The 20,484-nt window shown below is 37.7% G+C and overlaps 1 protein-coding gene across 1 annotated transcript in view; it reads left to right on the forward strand.

Moving 5' to 3' along the window:
• The first annotated feature begins 184 nt into the window (after positions 1–184).
• Positions 185–20,484, forward strand: part of Ccdc191 (coiled-coil domain containing 191) — a 63,783-nt gene continuing 43,483 nt past the window's right edge. The window contains exons 1-7 of the mRNA XM_090346143.1: positions 185–318; positions 2,152–2,190; positions 7,275–7,410; positions 9,966–10,109; positions 12,954–13,132; positions 14,606–14,829; positions 18,307–18,460. Of these exons, the coding sequence (XP_090202269.1) occupies positions 229–318; positions 2,152–2,190; positions 7,275–7,410; positions 9,966–10,109; positions 12,954–13,132; positions 14,606–14,829; positions 18,307–18,460 (966 nt within the window). The 5' untranslated portion in view covers positions 185–228. The remainder of the gene's footprint in view (positions 319–2,151; positions 2,191–7,274; positions 7,411–9,965; positions 10,110–12,953; positions 13,133–14,605; positions 14,830–18,306; positions 18,461–20,484) is intronic.

The raw sequence follows: 20,484 nt of genomic DNA on the forward strand, positions 1-20,484 counted from the left end.
CAAAGGTCCTTTCCGGGCAGGTCCGAGGACGGCCGCTGTTGCCGTGGCAACTGGAGAACGCGAGTTACCTGCGCAAGGCCTCCTGGGAAATGTAGTTCGGCGGCGTCAGACACCTTGCCTCCCCTATAGGTTGAGGAACTACAACTCCCAGTGCGACTTCAAAGCCTCTCGAGCCGTGAAGCCGCAGTTGTCGAGTGTTCCGCCAAGGTCTGGGCCTGAATCTAGAGAATGCTGTTGGCGCCCCAGGAAAGGCCCACCGCAAAGAAGAAGATGGAACTGAATCGCTGGAAACGGCTCACAAGGCAGCTGAATTCCAAGGTGATCCCAGATCGGAGCTTTGGGGGGCAGAGACCGGCCCCCGACGCCGCCCAGCCCGAAGCCCGCCGCTGCCCCTCCTGTGCTTCCTCCCTCTTCCCCCAGGGGCATCCTTACCTTACCTGGCCTTGACTGCCCCAAGTCTACATTGCTTCCTGGAAAGTGATGTTAGGACTTTTAGACGAGCCTGGGTACCCCACGGCTTTGGTGAGCAGCGTCATGGAAGAAATGTTTCTCTTTTCAAACCCAAGAGGTGTGCAATGCCCACCAACACCAATTTTAGGAAACTTCTCCCAAATTTGTTTGCCTAGTCTATCCATTCTCTGCCTCGGTCTCTTTCTCTCGTAAATCTGAGACAACTAATATTTGGAGTGAGATAAGTACATAGAATGTTCTGCCTGTATCCCCTATCCCTCCAGCTTTACATATTTAAGTATTTATATATTTAAGATGAACTCATGAATCCCAGTGGTTATTGAATACATCACTACTTGACTCCTATGGGTATTTCTAAATTCTACCAACATTCACAAATGGATTCCTTTGCCCTATCTGTTACCTCTTTGGTGGCAGTAACTCCTGAAGACAAAAAAAAAGCTATTAATAATCCAATTTTAATTGGAGCATACATAAGTGACATGCATCACAGTCACAGTCATATGGTGTGCTTACCTTTTTACAGTAACAAAAATAAATGAGAATCCTAAAACTCATTTCCAGTGCAGTTCCACCAGCTGTTATCAATCTTTAGTTACATTTTCCAAAATAACAACAAAAATTAGGCATGTGGCCCTGTGTGAGGACCTCAGGCAATTATGCTTGTGGCTTGTCATAAATATAGCAACAGAATGCACTGAACATATTCCACTTAGTGAATATCTAGCCCAAGGTACTAGACGTACAAACTAAAGCATTATAGAAAGGTGGAAACTGAAGTAACTTCTAGCAAAGTATCAGTTACACAATAGATGGGATCCACATACCTTTGAATATAGACTTGATGAAAAAAGATTTTTTTCTTTTTGTAAATAGTGCTAATTGTTATTCTGTAGATTTTTTTTAAACTGAAAGCAAAACCAAATAGCTCCTTAAAGTTCAGTAGTGTTTTAAGAGGATCATCTCACTTTTTGTTGCAATGTCAAACTTATTCATTGGTTTGGCTGTACTAATCAGTAAAGTACTTTGAAGGTGAACTATTGGGAAAGTGAAAGAGTATTATTTCTTTCCCACCTCCACGTGTCATGCAAGTTTAGATCCTCCCTACCCCCCACATGAACACTTCACAAAGCAAATACTTCAATTTGTTAAGTGATTAAGTAGAGAGAATTTTTTCAAGCTTCTGAAAGTTTGAGGGAGGAGAGAAAAAAAAGTTGTCCTAATTGTCTGAATTTTTAAATTTCCATTAACAGCTGACTAATCTGGATGGAAATTCATTTGTTTTCTACCTCATTTTCTTTTTGATATCATCCCAATGTTCTTGTAGCACCAAATCAGATCTACTGTATAGCTAAAGCAAGAAAGCCTCTGGCTATAGTCTACTGCAAAGAGATAAAAGAGGAACACAGCTTTCTCCACACAGAAGATTACTTGGATAGAATGGCTTGTTTGGGTGTTTATGACTTATGTCTAGCAAACAATGTCCAAGAGAAAGCTTTGTCTGTTTCTTATACTGTTACTTCTGTGTTCTTTTATTGTGATTCAGTGCCGGACTTTCCATGGTCTTCTGAAAGAATAGAGAATACCTTTCCCCTCCTTCATTAGTCAGAAGGTTAGATTCAATGGTGAAATTTATGAAGATAATTCTATGTATTCATATTGTGTATATATTTTCTGCAGCCTGCATTTGACCCTGACAGCGTGGAACACTGGATGAAGGTAAGGTTATTTCAAAATTAAGATAGAAAAATCACTGAGGCTGATAGGATGAAAAAGAAATGCTAACAGTTCTCCAATATACTTTGTTTTTTTTTGTTACCATGAGATTATTTATATTGCCTCAATTTTACATTTTTTAATTTTTTCATTGTTTTGTTGCTTCTCTTCAAACCATTTAATATGAATGAAGAGGAAACAAGTATGTAGATCCATTGTTTTAAATGCTATAAGTCTTATGAGAAGGATTAAAGCATCAGGGAAGTAGTCAGTGAGTGAAGGAGTGGTGGTCTTCACATGCTAGAAACACTGTACTGTACTAACATTGATACGAGAACCAGTGAGGAAAAGCTGTATATGCATCCCAAGATTTTTCTAATGTCTACAGAATACAAAAATGGAGTGAGCATTCTTATAAAGAGATATATTTTCTGGACGAATGTAACTGTAAACCCTCTCTACCTTACCCCAACAATAAAATACAATTTAAAAAAAAGAGGAGGGCCGGGAGTTTGGCCTAGTGGTTAAAGTGCTTGCCTAGCATGAACGAAGACCCGGGTTCAATTCCTCGGTACCCCACATACATAGCAAAAAGCTGGAAGTGGTGCTGAGGCTCAAGTGGTAGAGTTCTAGCCTTGAGAAAAGTCCAAGGACAGTGCTCAGGCCCTGAGCTCAAACCCAGGACTGGCAAAAAATAAATAAATAAATAAGAGGGGCCGGGAGTTTGGCCTAGTGGTTAAAGTGCTTGCCTAGCATGCATGAAGACCATGGTTCGATTCCTCGGTACCACATACGTAGAAAAAAGCCGGAAGTGGTGCTGAGGCTCAAGTGGTAGAGTGCTAGCCTTGAGAAAGTCCAAGGACAGTGCTCGGGCTCTGAGCTCAAGCCCAGGACTGGCAAAAATAAAAATAAAAAAATAAAAAAAGAGGAAAGAAATGTATTTTCGGTCACTGGCGGTATTCAAATGGACTATTAAATACCTCTCAACATTAAGTTGATAAGCAATATGTGTGAGCATTCCAGAGGTGTATGAGCTAGATAACCTCTGAGATCTCTTTCAATTCAGACACGTATATTTTTGAGTCCAGATAAGTTGAAAGTACCTTTAAAACACTTCTGGAACATGCCTCTTAGGTGTCAATTTAGCAGTCTGTTGTAGTGAGTTCATTCATTGCATAGTTCCAAGTCATGCAATATGTTCTTAAGGAAATAGCCTTCCACCTAAGGAAGGTTATATTATTACTTTTCTGAATTGACAAGCATTGTGATTATTATAGAAGCAATGTCTGATGTAGAAATTTTTAGTCAATTATCCATTTGTCTGGTATGTGTGCACAGTGTACTTGAACTCATGGTCCTGGGCAATGCCCCTGAGGATTTTTTTGCTCAAGGCTAGTGTTCTACCACTTGAGCTCCACTTCCATTGTCATTGTTTTTGTTCTTGTGTGTTTGGGGGGAGGGGCAGGTAGTGGTTAACAGAGATACCTGTCTCACAGACTTTCTTGCCTTGAACCTTGATCCTCAGATCTCAGCCTCCTAAGCAGCTAGAATTACACGGATGAGCCACTGGCACCCAGCTTCCATTTGCCTGGTACTTATTAAGTGCCAACTAAGTACTGCCTGCTATTTAGAACACTGGAGATAAAAACAGGACACAGGGAAAATGTCCTCTTTCTTCAAGAATTTATAGTTTATAGTTCAGTGGGGCACAAATAATTTATTGAAAGCTGATAGAATTAAATATGTAATGGAAGCATGTGGTAGGAAGCATTAATGTAGACAGGGCCAAGGAGGACCTCAGGATATTGCAGAAGGAATCAAAATAAATCTGTATCACAAATGCTGGTCTTGAGAACAAGTACTCAGTATCTAGTAATTCCAGGTTGTTCAGTCCTGCTCAAAGTGTCACACGGGTCCTTATGGGGCTATGGTAACTAGCTATGGGCTAAGTTACCATAGAATGGAAGATTTCACTGAAACAAAAAGATAAAATTCTACCCAGTCTTGTCTATACTATTTTCTTCCTGCTACTTGACTCAGGTATTTGTCATTCCTTTTTTTATATTCCTCTAAAGCTCCTTTAGTGGTTCAGTCTTCATTTTGCCCTCAAATCTATCTTGAAAAAAAAAATCGGTAAGTTCTGATTTGACCCTATTGTCCTTTATTATTGCTGAATGATTTCATTTTCTTATCTAATGTCTTCAGATATGTAATCTGGACTTTATTATTATCTCTTCCTTACAATTATTTTTCTTCAGTTTTTATTTCTTAGCTCATTCAACCCCCAGTACTCCCTTTCCCCCATAGAATCTATTTTCTTTCAGCTTTTATTCCATAGAAACCTGTCATAAATGGCTGGATCCAGTGGTCTCTTGATAGTCTTTTTTTCTTCTGTAAACCTTCTCCCTTATCTTTTTTGCAGCTCTATTTGCTTCTGTTTCCCCTACTATCTCTGCTCTGTTCTCCATCTTCTTTTAGGATTTTGCTTCCTAATATATTCCAACTCTGGGTATACTCTAAACAATGATAACCTTGGACCGGAACCCTTGAGGTCTACTCAACGATCCTTTGGAGAAAGGCTAAGAGGGTGGTGCATGGAAAGGAAGATTGAGAAAGGGCTGACCTCAATGAAGGATTGAGGACCTAGCTGAAATGGATAACCATCATTTTTCATGGTATCAAAAATTGCTCAGGCATTGATTCAGGCTTGAGGTTTTTATTCTTAAAGGAACAAGAATTTGAGAATGATTTAAGACAGTATCTGAACATCCACACTGAGTAGAAATGGAGACAGTCCTCTACAGGACTCATAGATTAGGAGTAGAAAATAGCACCCGGTGACTGAAAGACTTCATTAAGTCTAACATCAGTGATGTAGAATGTAAGGATTGAAATGAGGAATGGATTGCTATTGGAATGGGAGCCATAGAGTTTGAACTGAGGAATGAAAAAAGTCTGCTGTTATCATCCAGACTGTTAAAGTGAAATTGAAGGGAGGGCTGTTAGATTACAAAAGACCAGGGAAACAGGCTGAGACAGAATTATCCTCAGAGATGCCGAAATCCCTTAGAATCAGGCACATGCTTGCCTAATCCTGATCACGACAGTTCATGATTTAAAATTTGTTTCACTTTGATTTGAGAGACCAACTTATCTCGCTCCTGTATATTCTACTTCTTGATGAAGCTTTCTACATATTCCATCAACTTTGTACTCTGTTCTTGAGCTTGTGGTGATTCTGTGAAACTAAATTCCAGATAGGCCTTTAAATTCCTCCATCAGTCAAACTATAATCCCAGTTGATATGAAATAGTGTTGATGGCCTGTGTGACTCCTGTTCCTCCCAAGCCAGCCTCCCTGAATGAGTGTTGATTTCTGTCTAGAGAGCCTGTCTTTTCCTAGAGGGAAATCCACAACCTTCTCTCAGAACTCCATCCCTCTCAGTAAATGATCTTCCTTACCTCCTGTAACCACTTCATCCCATCCTGTTTCCCTTGGAGCTCTGTGGCACCTGTACATACATCTATTCATGAAGCATCAAGCACTCGCTTTTGCGATTATGTAACCTTCACATGAGAGCATGTAAAGAAATTGTTTCTATCTCTTGGTCTTGAGGAAATGGTCACTGTTGTGGCCTCTGTTTCTGCCATCTGTGGTGACTTGAGTAGCACATATAAGATCATAGGGATAGCAAAATGGTTCCTTTACAAATTAGGTGCTTGTATATAACGTTGTTAATAAATAATGAGTTTCAGAAGGTGATTGGTTCCTTCTAAGTCAGTCTTGCTTGCCTTAGGACTAATTGTGCTTGAGCTGCTTATAGCTCACATGGCAACAAGCAACTAAAAACAAAACACGCCTTTGTATGTGAGTGTGTGTCTCTCTTTGGGTTTGAACTCGGCCTGAGTGCTATCCCTGAGATATTTTTGCTCAAGGCTCCCATACTACCACTTAAGCCTCAGCTCTACTTCTAGCTTTTTGAGAGGTTAATGGTCATAAGAGTCTCAATAGACTTTTCTGCCTACGCTGGCTTCAAACCATCAAACTGCCTCAGATCTCCTCCTCTTAGTATCTCGGATTATACCGCTGCCATGCTAGAATACTGTTTAAGAACAGAAACGTTCACATTTCTTTTCTCCTTAATGACCACAACATGGCTGGAACTAGCCTTTAATTAGAACTTGATGAAAAAATAAAATGTTAAGTTGACACATTTACTACATTTTGAAACTAAAGTCAGCAGGTTTCCTAAGATGTGTGGAAGAAGGGAAGAAGATAGAAAGGGAGGGAGGAAGAAGGAAGGAAAGAGGGAAAGAGAAAGATATAGAGAGAGGAACTTATTTAAGATTGAGGGGAAAGAAAGACCACAGTTTTTCTTTTAAGAATTAAAACAAAGGCACTACCTGACTTGGAAATCTAGGGGCTCTGATCATATAGGAAAATAAGTTTGTAGGGAGGCGGAATGACTGGGGCTTAGTTGCAATGAAGTTTCTTTTGTATTCTGCTGATAAACCAAAATGCCCAGGTCCTTTTCCTCACCTCTGTAATTCTGTTCTCCAGTCTTGTAGATTTGGTAATGTTATTTCTAAATTCTCAGGGTTGAGTGTGAACATATTGGATAACTACTTGGACAGTGACTGCTTCTTTCCATTTTTATTGAATCTATACTTTTTTGCCTAATGTATCATAGGGGTTCCTTTCAGGAGCAGTAATCTGAGAAATTGTTATTCACTATCTGATTCACACTCATATGCAAGTCCTAGAGGTAAGAAAATGAATAAAATATCCACATTGCAGGATGTCATTGCTAATGCTCTAAACATATGTTATCTAAAACTTAAATAGCTTAATTATAAGCATTGTGAAAACCTGTTAGAACTTAGTGAAATAGTGTAATTAATTTAGTACTACATGTGAAAGTAAAAAATAATTTGGTGTTAAGTTCCATCAAAACATGAGAAAAATGAAAAGAAAACAAAAGAAGCTTAGTAATTGGTTTAAAATCAGATTATTGAATAGGAGAAAAATCCTGTAATCCTTAACACGATTTTTATCATCTTAATGGATTTTTTTCTGTCCTACTAAAGAGAGTAAAGAAAGCCTCAGAACTCGCAGTTTCAAATGCATTCTATACCAAAAATTTACCAGGAAGATTTTGGAATCAAGTGATGCATTTGGGAACATTTGACCAAATAAATGAGCATGATGAAATCTATACAGAAGGTAAGGGAATTTTTTCCTGTGATATTTTTTCCATTCTTAAGACATAGCTCATAGTTCATTTCAAAGTATAGAATAGAAGCTCTTCTTATTTCTCCTGTTTTTAATTTTTGGTACTTCTTATACTGCCTGAACCTAAAGACTTACCTAAATCCAGAGGCAGTTTACTGTAGTCATAGTTCATTGGTAGGGTTTGTATGATATTAGTCCTTGACACATGTGAAGACATGTCAGTTTGATCTGCTATTGCACAGATAATCTGACGTCGCTTTTATAAATAACTTTCATTTGTTAGGAAGAGCCTCTAAAACTAGATTATTTCCACCTCACCCACAAACCCCTAGAAATTCATTCCTTTGGAATTGAGTATTTTAGTTAATGATGCTCTAAGGAGCTACACAATTTAGAGATGGAAAAAATCTAGAAGAACCCAGCCAAGAAGACTGTGAAGGTGAGAATACTGAGGGAGGAAGAAAGTTACAGCAGGATATTCTGCAAGCCGGCTCCTATTTGGATTATTTGAGGTTATAGCAGTGGTCTGGATGAACAGTAATGGCACTTGGTCACAGGTGGTGAGATGGTTCTGGACCTAAACAAAGGGCAGTGATGCCCTGAATATAAATATTTCCCTCCCCGGGCCGGGAGTTTGGCCTAGTGGTTAAAGTGCTTGCCTAGCATGCATGAAGACCCGGGTTTGATTCCTTGGTACCACATACATAGAAAAAAGCCAGAAGTGGTGCTGAGGCTCAAGTGGTAGAGCTCTAGCCTTGAGAAAGTCCAAGGACAGTGCTCAGGCCCTGAGCTCAAGCCCAGGACTGGCAAAAAAAAAAATGTATATATATGTTTCCCTCCCCATCTTCCATCCTAACAACAAGATGCATTTTAAGCATCCCTCAAAGTTCAAAAGATTATTTACTCCCAATTCCCAAGCTTTCTGGACGATGAACCTCTTTATCCTGAAATACATATTTCAAGATACATCCTGAGAAACTAATGACCCACACAGGATTTACTAATGTATGGTCAGTTCATGGTTTTCATTCACGTTTTCTCCTCTCATCAGCTACATTAATACTCAACCATAACTTGTGAGGGAGATTCTTTGATGAACTTTGTTTTAGGTAACCTGTATATCTGTCCACTAACCCAACAAAAATGGTTATTATAGATAAACCTTCAAAAGAAGTTTCCTTTCTCTGCACTTACAGACTACCTTATTTATTAGTGAATGACATTTACTAGTCAAAGTATTTTATGTATAAATCATTAAACACATAAATGTTTGAATTACTGTGCATAAGATTTGTTCAGTTATTTTCTTTTCCCTTTCTCTATCTTCCATGACAAGCCAGTGGTTTTTGTTGCCAAGGTATTTATTGCACTTAGTTTCTCCCTTAGTAGCCCTCCCTTATTCTTAGGGGATGTGTTCAAAGACCTCCCTCACCCCCAGTGGGTGCTTGAAGTCACAGTATAGTATATAAAACCTTATATGGACTGGTTTTTTCATATGCTTACATACCTATGATTAGATTTAATTTATAAATTAGGCACAATCTAAAAGACTAACATTTAAAAATAGAACAATTATACCTATATACTGTAGTAAAAGATATGTGAATGTGGTCTCTCTCTGAAAATGTTTTGCAGTATTATATTCATCTTTCCTCTATTGGTAATATGAGACCGTACCCCCATGAGATTGGAAGCAAGGTGAACAACATAGCATTCAGCGGCATTACGTAAGGGACAGTTATACACAAGCACTGCAGTGTCATGATGGCACCCATCTGATTAAATAAGATGACAACTAGTGGATCCAGGAGTGTGGCATAGTGGAAGAGTGCTTGCCTAGCATGCACAAAGCCCTGCATTTGATTCCTCAGTACCACATACACATAAAAAGCTGGAAGTGGTGCTGTGGCTCAAGTGGTAGAGTGCTTGAGAAAGTGTGAGGACAGTGCCAGACCCAGAGTTCAAGCCCCAGGACTGGTTTTAATAAAAGTCAGCTGGGGCAGAAAGTCTATGAGAGTCTTATCTCCAATTCATCACAGAAAAGCTAGAAGTGGCATTGTGACTCAAGTGGTAGAGTACTAGCCTTGAACAAAAGGAGATCTCAGGAGGCTGAGATCTGAAGATCTTGGTTCAAAGCCAGCCTGAGCACTAAAGAGCTTGAGACTCTTACCCCAGTTAATCATTAGAAAATGGGAATTGGGGCTGTAGCTCAAGGGGACATTGTCCAGGCCCAGAGTTCAAGCCCCATGACTGACAAAAAGACAAAAAAAAAACCCTACAACATCTTGCCACCATTTCCTGTGTTCCATTTCTTTTCCTCTACTTTTTTTTGTCTTATTTATTGCCTGTCATCCCTATTAGAAATGTAAGCATTATAATGGTAAGGTTTACTCTTTTTGTTTTGTTTGCTGCCATTTTACTAGTAACTAGAACATAGTAGATGTGATAGGTGCTCAAGTAGTATGGAATGTTTGAAAATAGTGAATAAAGAAAATCTCTAAAGTAACTGAAATATTTGAAAGGTTTTCTTTTTGTTATATTGACAGCTCAGGAGATGATCAGTAACTGGTTAGATACCAAGCTTGAGCAAGAATTAGCAAGCGATGGAGAAGGAGATGTGGCACATACTCTGTCAGACATCACTTCTATGCCAGAAGCCAATGGCCATTTGAAATATGACAAGTTTGATGGTAAGATCCCATCCGATTTTTGTAAGCATAAATATCTAATGAATGTGCCTAAGAAGACTTCTACATTGTTTTGAGTAGTAAATGATTGGTTGCCTTTGTGTTTTGTTTCTCTTTATTAATGGCTATTATTTTTCATGACTGAATATAAGTTCATTATGCTAAATTCTCAGGAAACTCTTAACATTTTATAATATTGAAATAAATATCCTACTATTTGTAACTCTACTTATGATAATAATGGCTATTAAAAATACCTCTTGCCCAAATTCCATTGGATGACTACTTTAGTAGAGACTACATTTAAGCATTCATAAATCATTTTAAACTTACAAATTGATTTTTATATCTTTATTAAGTATCATTTTAATGCAAGTTACTAGTTTTCTAACTTCTTCCATTTCATAGAAGCTAAGAGTCAAACAAGTTGAATAGCAAACTTACAAGAGTTTCTCCAGTACACTCCCAAGTCAGAAGTTTTTGCTTTCTAAATTATAAGGACAGCTATGGTGGACAGAGGTCCACAGCATGATTCAGATCCCTTAGTGAGTCCATCTATCGGCATTCCCCCTGTTTTTTGGACACTACAAAATCTCCAGTTAAGGCAGTCTTGAAGTCATGAGCTCTGAAAGTTAGAAGAATTCCTCATTATCATCTGGTGTGATGTTCCTTTCTTACCTGCACAGATAGAAGTTCTTGTGTAGAGCCCCTAACATGTAAATGGAATCTCTGTCTGACACCTCCCAGGATAGAGCCTGTGCTTCTGGAGGGACCCAGATTGCCATTGTGAGGCTCAAAGCTTTATCGGATTGTCTCTTAGGAAAGTTTTTGCTCAATAACATATTACCTTTGGTACTATTGAAAGTAGTGTCATTTTTTTCTCTCAAAAGCAATCTGTTTACATTTTGTGTGAATGATAATCACATCTAAATGCTCAGGTATTCTTTGTTCTCGATCAAATAGCATCAGTACTGTCAAGAATTCTTTACATCACATGGTTTCTGCATCTTACCCTGGTTACTGCTTTCTAGATTTAAAAAAAAAAAGTTTTTATTGTAATTAATAGAGGGGTTACAGTTATATTTGCCACATAGAAGGAGCATTACTTCACACACATTGATACTCCTTTTCATGTTTTTTGTCCCCATTTCTCTCCCCATACCCCCTCCCCTCATCTTATTTTCCCATTTATTTGTTTATTCTGGATATTTTCTTTTCTTTTTGCCAGTCCTGGGGTGTGAACTCAGGGCCTGGGCACTGTCCTTGGACACTTTTTGCTCAAGGCTAGTGCTCTGCCACTTGAGCCACAGCACCACTTTGGGCTTTTTCTGGGTATATGGTTCTGGAGAATCGAACCCAGGGCTTCTTGTAAGCTAGGCAAGCACACTACCACTAGGCCACACAATCATCAGTAACAGGTAAAGACTTCAGTAACCTACTATCGGAATGGATAGAATAATAACAACATAAGGATGATATTCAGTACTAATTATCATGGGCCAGGATTGTGGCCTAGTGGTAAAGTACTTGCCTAGCATGTACCAAGCCCAGGGATAGATTCTTTAGTACCACATGCACAGAAAAGGCCAGAAGTGGCACTGTAGCTCAAGTGCTAAGAGTGCTAGACTTGAGAAAGTACAAGCCCAGTGCCCAGGCCCTGAGTTCAAGCCCCAGGACTGGCAAAAAATAATAATAATAATGCACTACCACCAAATATCCACTAAAGTGGCTTAAATTTGAAAAACTAATTGTGCTATACCTTGGAAAAGATGTGAAAGAGCTGTAACACTTACACACTGTTAATGGTAATAGACAGTTGTACAACCACTTTGACCAACAATTTGATAGACTCCTAATAAGTTAAACGTGTATGTAAATTAACCATATATATTCCAAAATTGTTCATTAAGCTTGCAAGCATTTTCCAAGCAGAAGAAAACCTAAATTTATATAAAGACTTGTACACCAATATTCATAACACCTTTACTTGTAATAACCCAAATCTGGAAACGCTCAAATATCCATAGACCAAATTGTGATATATCTGTATAGTGGATTACTGTATTACTCAGCAATAAAAAAGTATATACAAGCCAGGAGTTTGGCCTAGTGGTAAAGTGCTTGCCTAGCATACATGAAGACCCGGGTTCTATTCCTTGGTACCACATACTTAGAAAAAGCCGTAAGTAGTGCTGAGGCTCAAGTGGTAGAATTCTATCCTTAAGAAAAATCCAAGGACAGTGTTCAGGCCCTGAGCTCAAGCCCAGGACTGGCAAAAATATATATATATATATAAAATAGATAAATCTCCAAAATAGTTATGCTTCTTTCGAAGCCAAGACACTGCTCACTTAAAAAAGCACATAATATATGATTTAATCTATATAAAATTCTAGACCAAGCAAACTAATCTATAGTGAGAGAAGCAAGTCTGTGCTCACCTGAACAGTGCAGAGGGCATGAGAAAGAAGGAGATATTACAGCTTAGCACAGGAACACTTGGAGAGTTGATAAGATGTGCTCATTATCTTGATGATAGTGATGGTTATATGGCTTATGCCTATGTCAAATTTTAGTCCAGATTTTAAATATGTGTAATGATTAGAACGCTCAAAGTTGTGATATCTCTTAGACTTGAGTGTGGGTTAGTCTTTCTCTTGGATGAAAACAGTTCCTCATAAGTGGAGCTTTTTCCTCTTACTTGAAGATACTATACTTATCCAGTCTCTTCATCGAACATATACACAGCTTTTTATTTTCATGATTACTCATGTAAATATAAATATTATACTAAAATTAGCCTGGTTTTGTTGTTAATTTCCTTTCATATTGTTCTGTTACCTCCAGATCTATATGGCTATTTGGAAGAAGAAGAGGAAAGTACTACTGTTCAAAAATTTATAGACCATCTGCTCCATAAAGAAGTGGTGGATTCTGGGACACTGGAAGATCTTGGAATGAAGGAAAACCAAGACAAGAAGCAGCAGAAGGATCCTCGTCTTACCATGGAGATGAGACATAAGCAGGTGGGAGGGAAAAACAAAATTAAAATGGATAACAGGAAGCAGTCTTTGTGTAACACATTTAATAAGCTTAAATAAAGACTTAAGCTTTATTATGAAAAAGGATGCCATCTGTGGTTTGGTTAGGAAGAATAAAAATAAAATATAAGAACTTCAGAAGAAAAAAATAATTCCCATAAACTGAGTGTAGGAAACAATTTATTTAAGAAATAAACAAAATTAGAATAATTGATTTTGACCAATAAGCACTGAACTCAACTTCCGTGTGGCACTTCCTGTTATAACTATGCAAATTGCATTTGCTTGAATTTGTTTTTTGAATTGTGACATTAATATATTATCATGAATATTCTGGTGAATATTATAAGGATAATTCTTTTCTAGAAAACTGAAATTCACTCATTTTGTGATTGTAATTTAAAAAGGAGGACAGATCTGAATTAAATCTAGTTCAGCTGTTTGAATTAGAAAGCCATGTGGAACTTTCCTTTCTCCAAAGGGAATAGTAGGTAATAGGAGAAAAGAATATTTCAGTCTTTTGCAAAGAAGCTTTAGGGACTCAGAATCTGACAGTGTGTTTGCCATGTGTCTGGGACCTAAGACTAAACTGGAAAATTAATATGTATACATTTATATACTATCCTTTTATAGTACTGAATTTCTTAGTGTCAAATTTGAAAAATTATTACTTTAAACTATTGGGTATGCCTTATCTTCAGTGAGTGTGTGGGTAAAACAAAGGTATTATCCTGGCTTGGTGTAATATAAAAGAGAAGAGAGGAGAGGTTCATTCAGATGTGTGGCTATTTTCTAAAAGCCTTTCTTATCACAGCTAGAGTGAGATAAAAATTAAAGAGGACTAAGTAGGAAGGAAAAGACTGTTTCTTAATTCTTAACTAGCCAAGCCTCTAAAGTAATGGGTTTGGGGAAAAAGTAAATGTGCTTATTCATAAATACCTGTTCAGTTCATGTTTTGGTTTTAAAATATAGTCCAGAACTACTGGCATATAATATAATAATAGAAATTAATAGAGCTGCATTATTCCTTTAGACAGTAAATCACTGCCTAGCCTCTACAATATAGTCTCCAAAAAATAATCTGTAATTCTTAAGTTATAATTAGAATGTCGAACCTAAGTAAAGCAAGCTGTAGTGTTTACCTTGGACTGTCTTAAGGGTCAGAAGTAATTTCTATGTAAGAAGCTAGAAGTTGAGATCTCACCCACCAAAGTCAGCTTTCCCATGATACATATCACCAGACAGTTATACATCTTCATCTGACTTTATGGAAAATTTTTATTTTGGCCTTTACCCAGTAAGCAAATGAATTGTCTCCTTTTTACCAGTTAAAAAAATATGGTTTCTGGCCATACTATTTCAAACTGTTGTAAGTATTGTAAATTTCAAAATGTGTTCTAAGGTTTTGCATATCCTTTCTACTTGAAAGGTTGCATTTCATCCTTACTATATTCTAAGGTCAAAGAAAATCGTTTGAGACGTGAAAAGGAACTGGAGCGCCTGAGAACTGAAAGAGCCCTGAAAAAATCAGCTTTCTTGGAGGCTCAGTATCTGGTGCAAGAAGAGAAGAGGAGGAAAGCTCTGAAGGCCAAGAAAGAGAAGGAGGAGATTCAAAAGGAGATGATCAAGCTGCGGAGAGAGATACTTGACAGGAGACGCACAGTGGAAGAAACATGGAAAATGTAAGCCACAGCATGACAGGTGTATAGAGTTTGCCTGTTTAAACAGTTATTTTGGAAATGCTGCAAAGTTTATTACTTGCACAGACTTTGCAAGTAACAAAACACAAAGGAGAAACTACCCACTAGTCTACCATCTTATTTTATTTTTCCATGTTTACTCCTGGTCTTGGTCCATTTACATAATTAAAACCATAAAGTATATTTAAATTGTTATTCTTCTCTAATTAATACAGTCTTGAGGTCTATATAATACAATACTGAGTTGCTAGACAATAATTTATATAATGACTTCCTTCCCATACTGTTAAGAATTTAAGTTTGTTATTTTTTAACCAGTGTAGTATTGCAATGAGTATTCTTAAGCGTACACTTCTTTTATTGTTTTGAATTGTATTCTTAGGATAAATTGCTAGTGTAGTTCTGAGTTAAACTGTATAGATTTTTCTTGTCAGGTATGGGGCTTGAACTCACGACCTGGGCAATATCCCTGAGCTGCTTTTTTGCTCAAGGTTTTAGCATTTTACCACTGTGAGCCATAGTACCATTTCCTGTATAGATTTTTAATAACTCTTGGAACATTGCTAAATTGCTTTCAAAATGGTTGGTATTTACATACTATATCATTGACAGCAGGCTAGTTTATCACATTCCTCTCAGCATCATTGAGTATCATCACTTTCAGCATACTTGCAGTTAGTTTCCATTTCTTTGCTGGACATGTTTTCTAAAGCCTTCTGCATATTTGGCAGTTGTCTCTTGTCTTGTTGCTTTATTATTTTCTGATCATCCTATAGCAAGTTAACACTGCCTCACTGCCACTGATAAAGAAAAAGAATATCTCACATGAGATGAAGATAAATTATCCCCACAGTATTGTTCTTCATCCTCATGGAGAAAACGAGCTTCATAAGTGAAATCACCAGTCTATTTATTCTGAGAAATAGCACTGATTCATGAATTGCCAAAGTCTTGGAACAACATGAGTAAAGTATCAGAATATTCAAACTGAGAGGCCAGAAAGACCCATAAGATAATCCTTCCACCCCTGTCAGCCCACACAGCTCCTCCCCTCTGTGTTCTTGATTGCTCTCATTGTATCCAATTTAAAACAGCTCAGCAGTGGACATGGGCTTCACTCCTTCCAGTGCCAGACTCGGGCCTCCTCCAGAAGCCATTCCTTTCAAAAAGCAATCACCAATGTTTCAGTGAGTTCTTTCTAAAGTCAGCCTTGCTTTTCAGATTGCTCCCTGAAAAATCTAGGCTGGCCTAAAAGAAATGGTGAAAGCTAGTAACATTTCTTAGAAAAGTTAAAATCTTACCCATAGTCAAAGAGCTAGACAATGTGTTTTATTTCCAAAGAGTTGAAATGACTTAAACTTTCCTAAAATAATTTGAAAATAAACAAGAGCCGTAAAAATATTTTTATCTATTCATCAGAGAACTCTGTCCTAGGAAAATTTTCCTATAAAAAATGGTCAGAGGGCTGGGAGTTTGGCCTAGTGATAGAGTGCCTGCCTAGCAAGCTCTGGGTTCTATTCCTCTGTACCACAACATAGAAAAATGCGGAAGTGATGCTGTGGCTCAAATGGCAGAGCACTAGCTTGAGCAAAAAGTGTCCCAGGCTCCTGAGTTCAAGCTCCAGGACTGACAAAAAAAAAGTCTGGGTCGGGAGTTTGTCCTAGTGGTAGAGTGCTTGCCTAGCATGCACGAAGACCTGGATTCAATTCCTTGGTACCACATACATAAAAAAGCCAGAAGTGGTTCTATGGCTCAAGTGGTAGAGTTCTAGCCTTGAGAAAGCCCAAAGACAGTGCTCAGGCCCTGAGCTCAAGCCCAGGACTGGCAAAAAAAGAAAAAAAAGTCAGAAATCCAGAGATTTATATAATTAAGATAATATGTGTTAATAAGTACTAGGAAATTATTAACTAATGGTTATACAATCAAACAGAAATGACATGATTATCAGGTTTTATGTCTGGGTGTAAATACACAACCTTGGTGAATATTACTTCCCTCCAATAGATTTTTTGTGAGTCTAAAAAGTCAGGTCTATAATATTGGGACCATTTTTCTTTCTTTTTAAATTTTATTATCAGGATAATGTATAGAAGGGTTACAGTTACATTCATCAGGTAGTAGGTGTATTACTTCTGTCACATTAATACCCCTTCTCATGTTTTTGTCCCCGTTTCCCTCCCCCCACCCCCTCCCAATTATCTTGTTTTCCCCCCTTCCCTTCCCTATTTCAAATAAACAAATAAACGTATATATGATATACCAGGCTACAAAGTCAGATACAGTAACAATATGAGGTTAACCATAAGGACAAAAAAGAGAAGAGAAACAACATAGTACATTAAGAACAACAGTCACACAAGATAAACCTCTAGGAACATTTTTCTTTAATATACACAGTGACCTGGCTATGGTGAGGTCATATAATATTCTTATGGAAGTAACTAGTTTGGAAAATGTTGGTAAAATTTGGTTGTTGGTGTAGCTCTTTAACTTATTGGTAGGTTATCTAGAATCTGTTTCACTGCATAGTTTCCAAATATTTTCAAGATAAAGGAAAAATAATAGCTTTAAACTAGTGAACCCACCTTAACTGAATAATTAAAACATTAACATCACCAATAGGAAGATGTCATTTGCATACCACTAGATGAGGATGAATGAGACAGCATGTTTTCTTCAGCCTCTCCGTTTTAACTTCCACAACTGCAAAAAGAGTAGGTGACATTTCATAGCTGATCTGTGGTCAGAGCATGTACCTTGGCTCCCAACTAAATGCTAAACCTTTACCTCACCGTTTCATAGTTATATACTTGACACACATAGCTCTTTAATTTAATGTACTCCTGTAAGAGGACAGAAGCTCTAGGCTTCTGTGAATTGGTGGGAAGGAGAGATGTCCAGCTTAAGGAAGACTGGTTAGCTGGGTGAGAGAGGATTGCCTGAGAGATGCACAACAAAGTTATCAGGAGACTCTCATTATGAGATGGAGGGCTTTTTCTTTGTTGTCATTAAGGTCTACTTATTTTTCCTTTCTAGCTATTTTAGAATCATTCTGCATTCCTTTTTCTTCTTACACAGTGTCACTTGATTCTTCTAATTTTTTTTTTAGACCTTATAAATGCCTTGTAACACTCCTATACTTTTTTGTCCTTAAGGAATTTTTTCCTCTTTCCTAATAAGAACTTAATTATGTCATTAGAGAAAACTTATGTCATTATAGAAATAACAATGATTTTTAAAATACTCTTTGTCAGAGTACTTCATAAAAACTTACTTCATTTAGTCTATTTTATAGAGTAATAAACTATGACTTCAAGAAAATAGTCACTTTTCTGTATAGTTTTAGAGTCAGATCTAAAAATATGTGTGTTCTTATGGAAAATGAAGTATATATTCCACTATAGTAAATTGTAATTACTCCCTATTAAGTCTATTATATTTTTAAATTATTATTAATAGAGAGAAGAAAAATCAAGAAGAAAATTCTCCAGACAATCCAGAAACAAGTAAATTTCATAGTGATCACGTAATTCTGGATAAAGAAAAAGTGGCAAAAGAAAGAAAAAGGAAACTGAAAGAAATATTAATCCAAACATACAAGGAAAATCACCAGGTAGGAGCAATAGCATCTCTTCATTCAACTTTCTGTAAATGACAAGACATGCCATTAGACACGGGCTATCGTATGCACTTGTCCTAAATATCCAGAGTTTCCCATCCGGAAGGGGAGAGAAGAAGAAAGATGAGGGTAAATAATTGTGAAATAGTGGCAACTATGTATGAAGACAGCATAGGAAGTCCCAGTGATTACCGTTGATCAATAGGGATCAAGCTTGGAGAGAACAGTGTCCCTTGTTCTGAGACTGTTCCCAAACGGTATAGATCCTGAGGGAAACTCCTGGGAAACGGGGCATCAAGTTAGGACTCGTTCCTAAATTGCCCTGTGAAGAATTGCATCTAACAATTAGATAACTGGTAGTTTTGGGGTTCTTCTGTGACAGTCTTAAAGACTGCTTGCTGTGTCTCTGTTATTCAGCAGATACATGTGCAATTATTTGTGTGTTGATCCTAAAGTGATGCTACACTTAGGTCTGTATAGTTCTTCCTACTGTCTGCCTTTAATTTACCCTTTATTCCTTTTACTTTTTTAATATAATAACTATTGTTTTTTCTTTTTTTAATTTAAATTTTATTGTTAAAGTGTTATACAAAGGGGTTACAGTTATATAACTCAGGTAAGGAGTACATTTCTCTCTTTTTTTCTTTTTTTTTTTTGCCAGACCTGGGGGCTGAACTCAGGGCCTGAGCACTGTCCTTGGGTTTTCCTCAAGGCTAGTTACCTACCACTTGAGCCACCGCACCACTTTCAGGTATTTCTGTGTATGTCGAGCCCCTGTCTTCGTGCATGCTAGGCAGGCACTCTACCACTAGGCCAAACTCCCGGCCCAAGAACATTTCTTTTTGAACAATGTTATCCCCTCCCTCATTTTCTCCCAGTGTTCCCCCCCACCACCAAGGTTCCCCCACCCCAGGTTGTAAAGTTCATTTTCCACACAGTGTCTACTGACCACCACTGTCATATTGATTCTCCATATGTCCCACCTGGCCATGTTTTCATTGACAAATGATGGTCTTGCTTGGGCTGTTTAAGCAGTTTTTCAACAAAGGACTGATGAGCCATGAATTTGGGCTCGTAACATTTCATGTAAAATGAGTTCCTTGACAGATTGTAAATGAGATGGTTAGGTAAGGAAAGGTAAATATGCATATTTTCTATCTCCCTGAACTACGTGCCTCAGGATCTTAGACATTACAGAAATGAAGTGAAAGTTAGTAGTATGTGAAAGGATTTGCACAGCAAGAAGAAACCATGCTAAGCAGATGTAGAAGGAGCTCCATAGGTTAGGGATAGACTTACAAAGGCCTTGGAAATCACTAACAGGAATTTGAATATAAATACAAATATAAATAACTAATATGTGAGGGAAAGATAAAGTAGTTTTGCAGTGCTTTTAAAAAAAAAGATAGACAGGGACTGGGAATGTGGCCTAGTGGTAGAGTGCTAGCCTAGCATGCATGGAGCCCTGGTTCAATTCCTCAGTACCACATAAACAGAAAAGGCCAGAAGTGGTGCTGTGGCTCAAGTGTTAGAGTGCTAGCCTTGAGCAAAAGAATTTGCTCAGGGAAAGTGCCCAGACCCCTAATTCAAGCCCCAGGACTGGCACAAAATAAATGAATAAATGATAAACAGATTTCTTCTACCATGCATGAAGACCTAGATTTGATTCTTTGGTACCACATACATAGAAAAAGCCAGATGTGGTGCTGTGGCTCAAGTGGTAGAGTGCTATGCCTTGAGAATGCCCAAGGACAGTGCTCAGGCTCTGAGATAAGTCCCTAGGACTGGCAAAAAAAAAAAAAATAGAGATGGTGTTAAGGGTGACATTGATCAAGATGAACAAATTAACATGTTGTATTGTAACCCCTTTGTGCAAAAACTTAAAGATAATAATGAAAATAACAGAGTTCATATTACTATTTTGAAAAAGATTAGCGAAGACTGTTAGATTCTGTATCCTTCGTGAGGCAAACAGAATTAGTGTGTCCTGTAATAACTGCAAAGATTTCTAAAAGAAA

The sequence above is a fragment of the Megascapheus bottae genome, chromosome 1, assembly GCF_031878675.1.
Source record: "Megascapheus bottae isolate mThoBot1 chromosome 1, mThoBot2.hap1, whole genome shotgun sequence".
Lineage (NCBI taxonomy): Eukaryota > Metazoa > Chordata > Mammalia > Rodentia > Geomyidae > Megascapheus > Megascapheus bottae.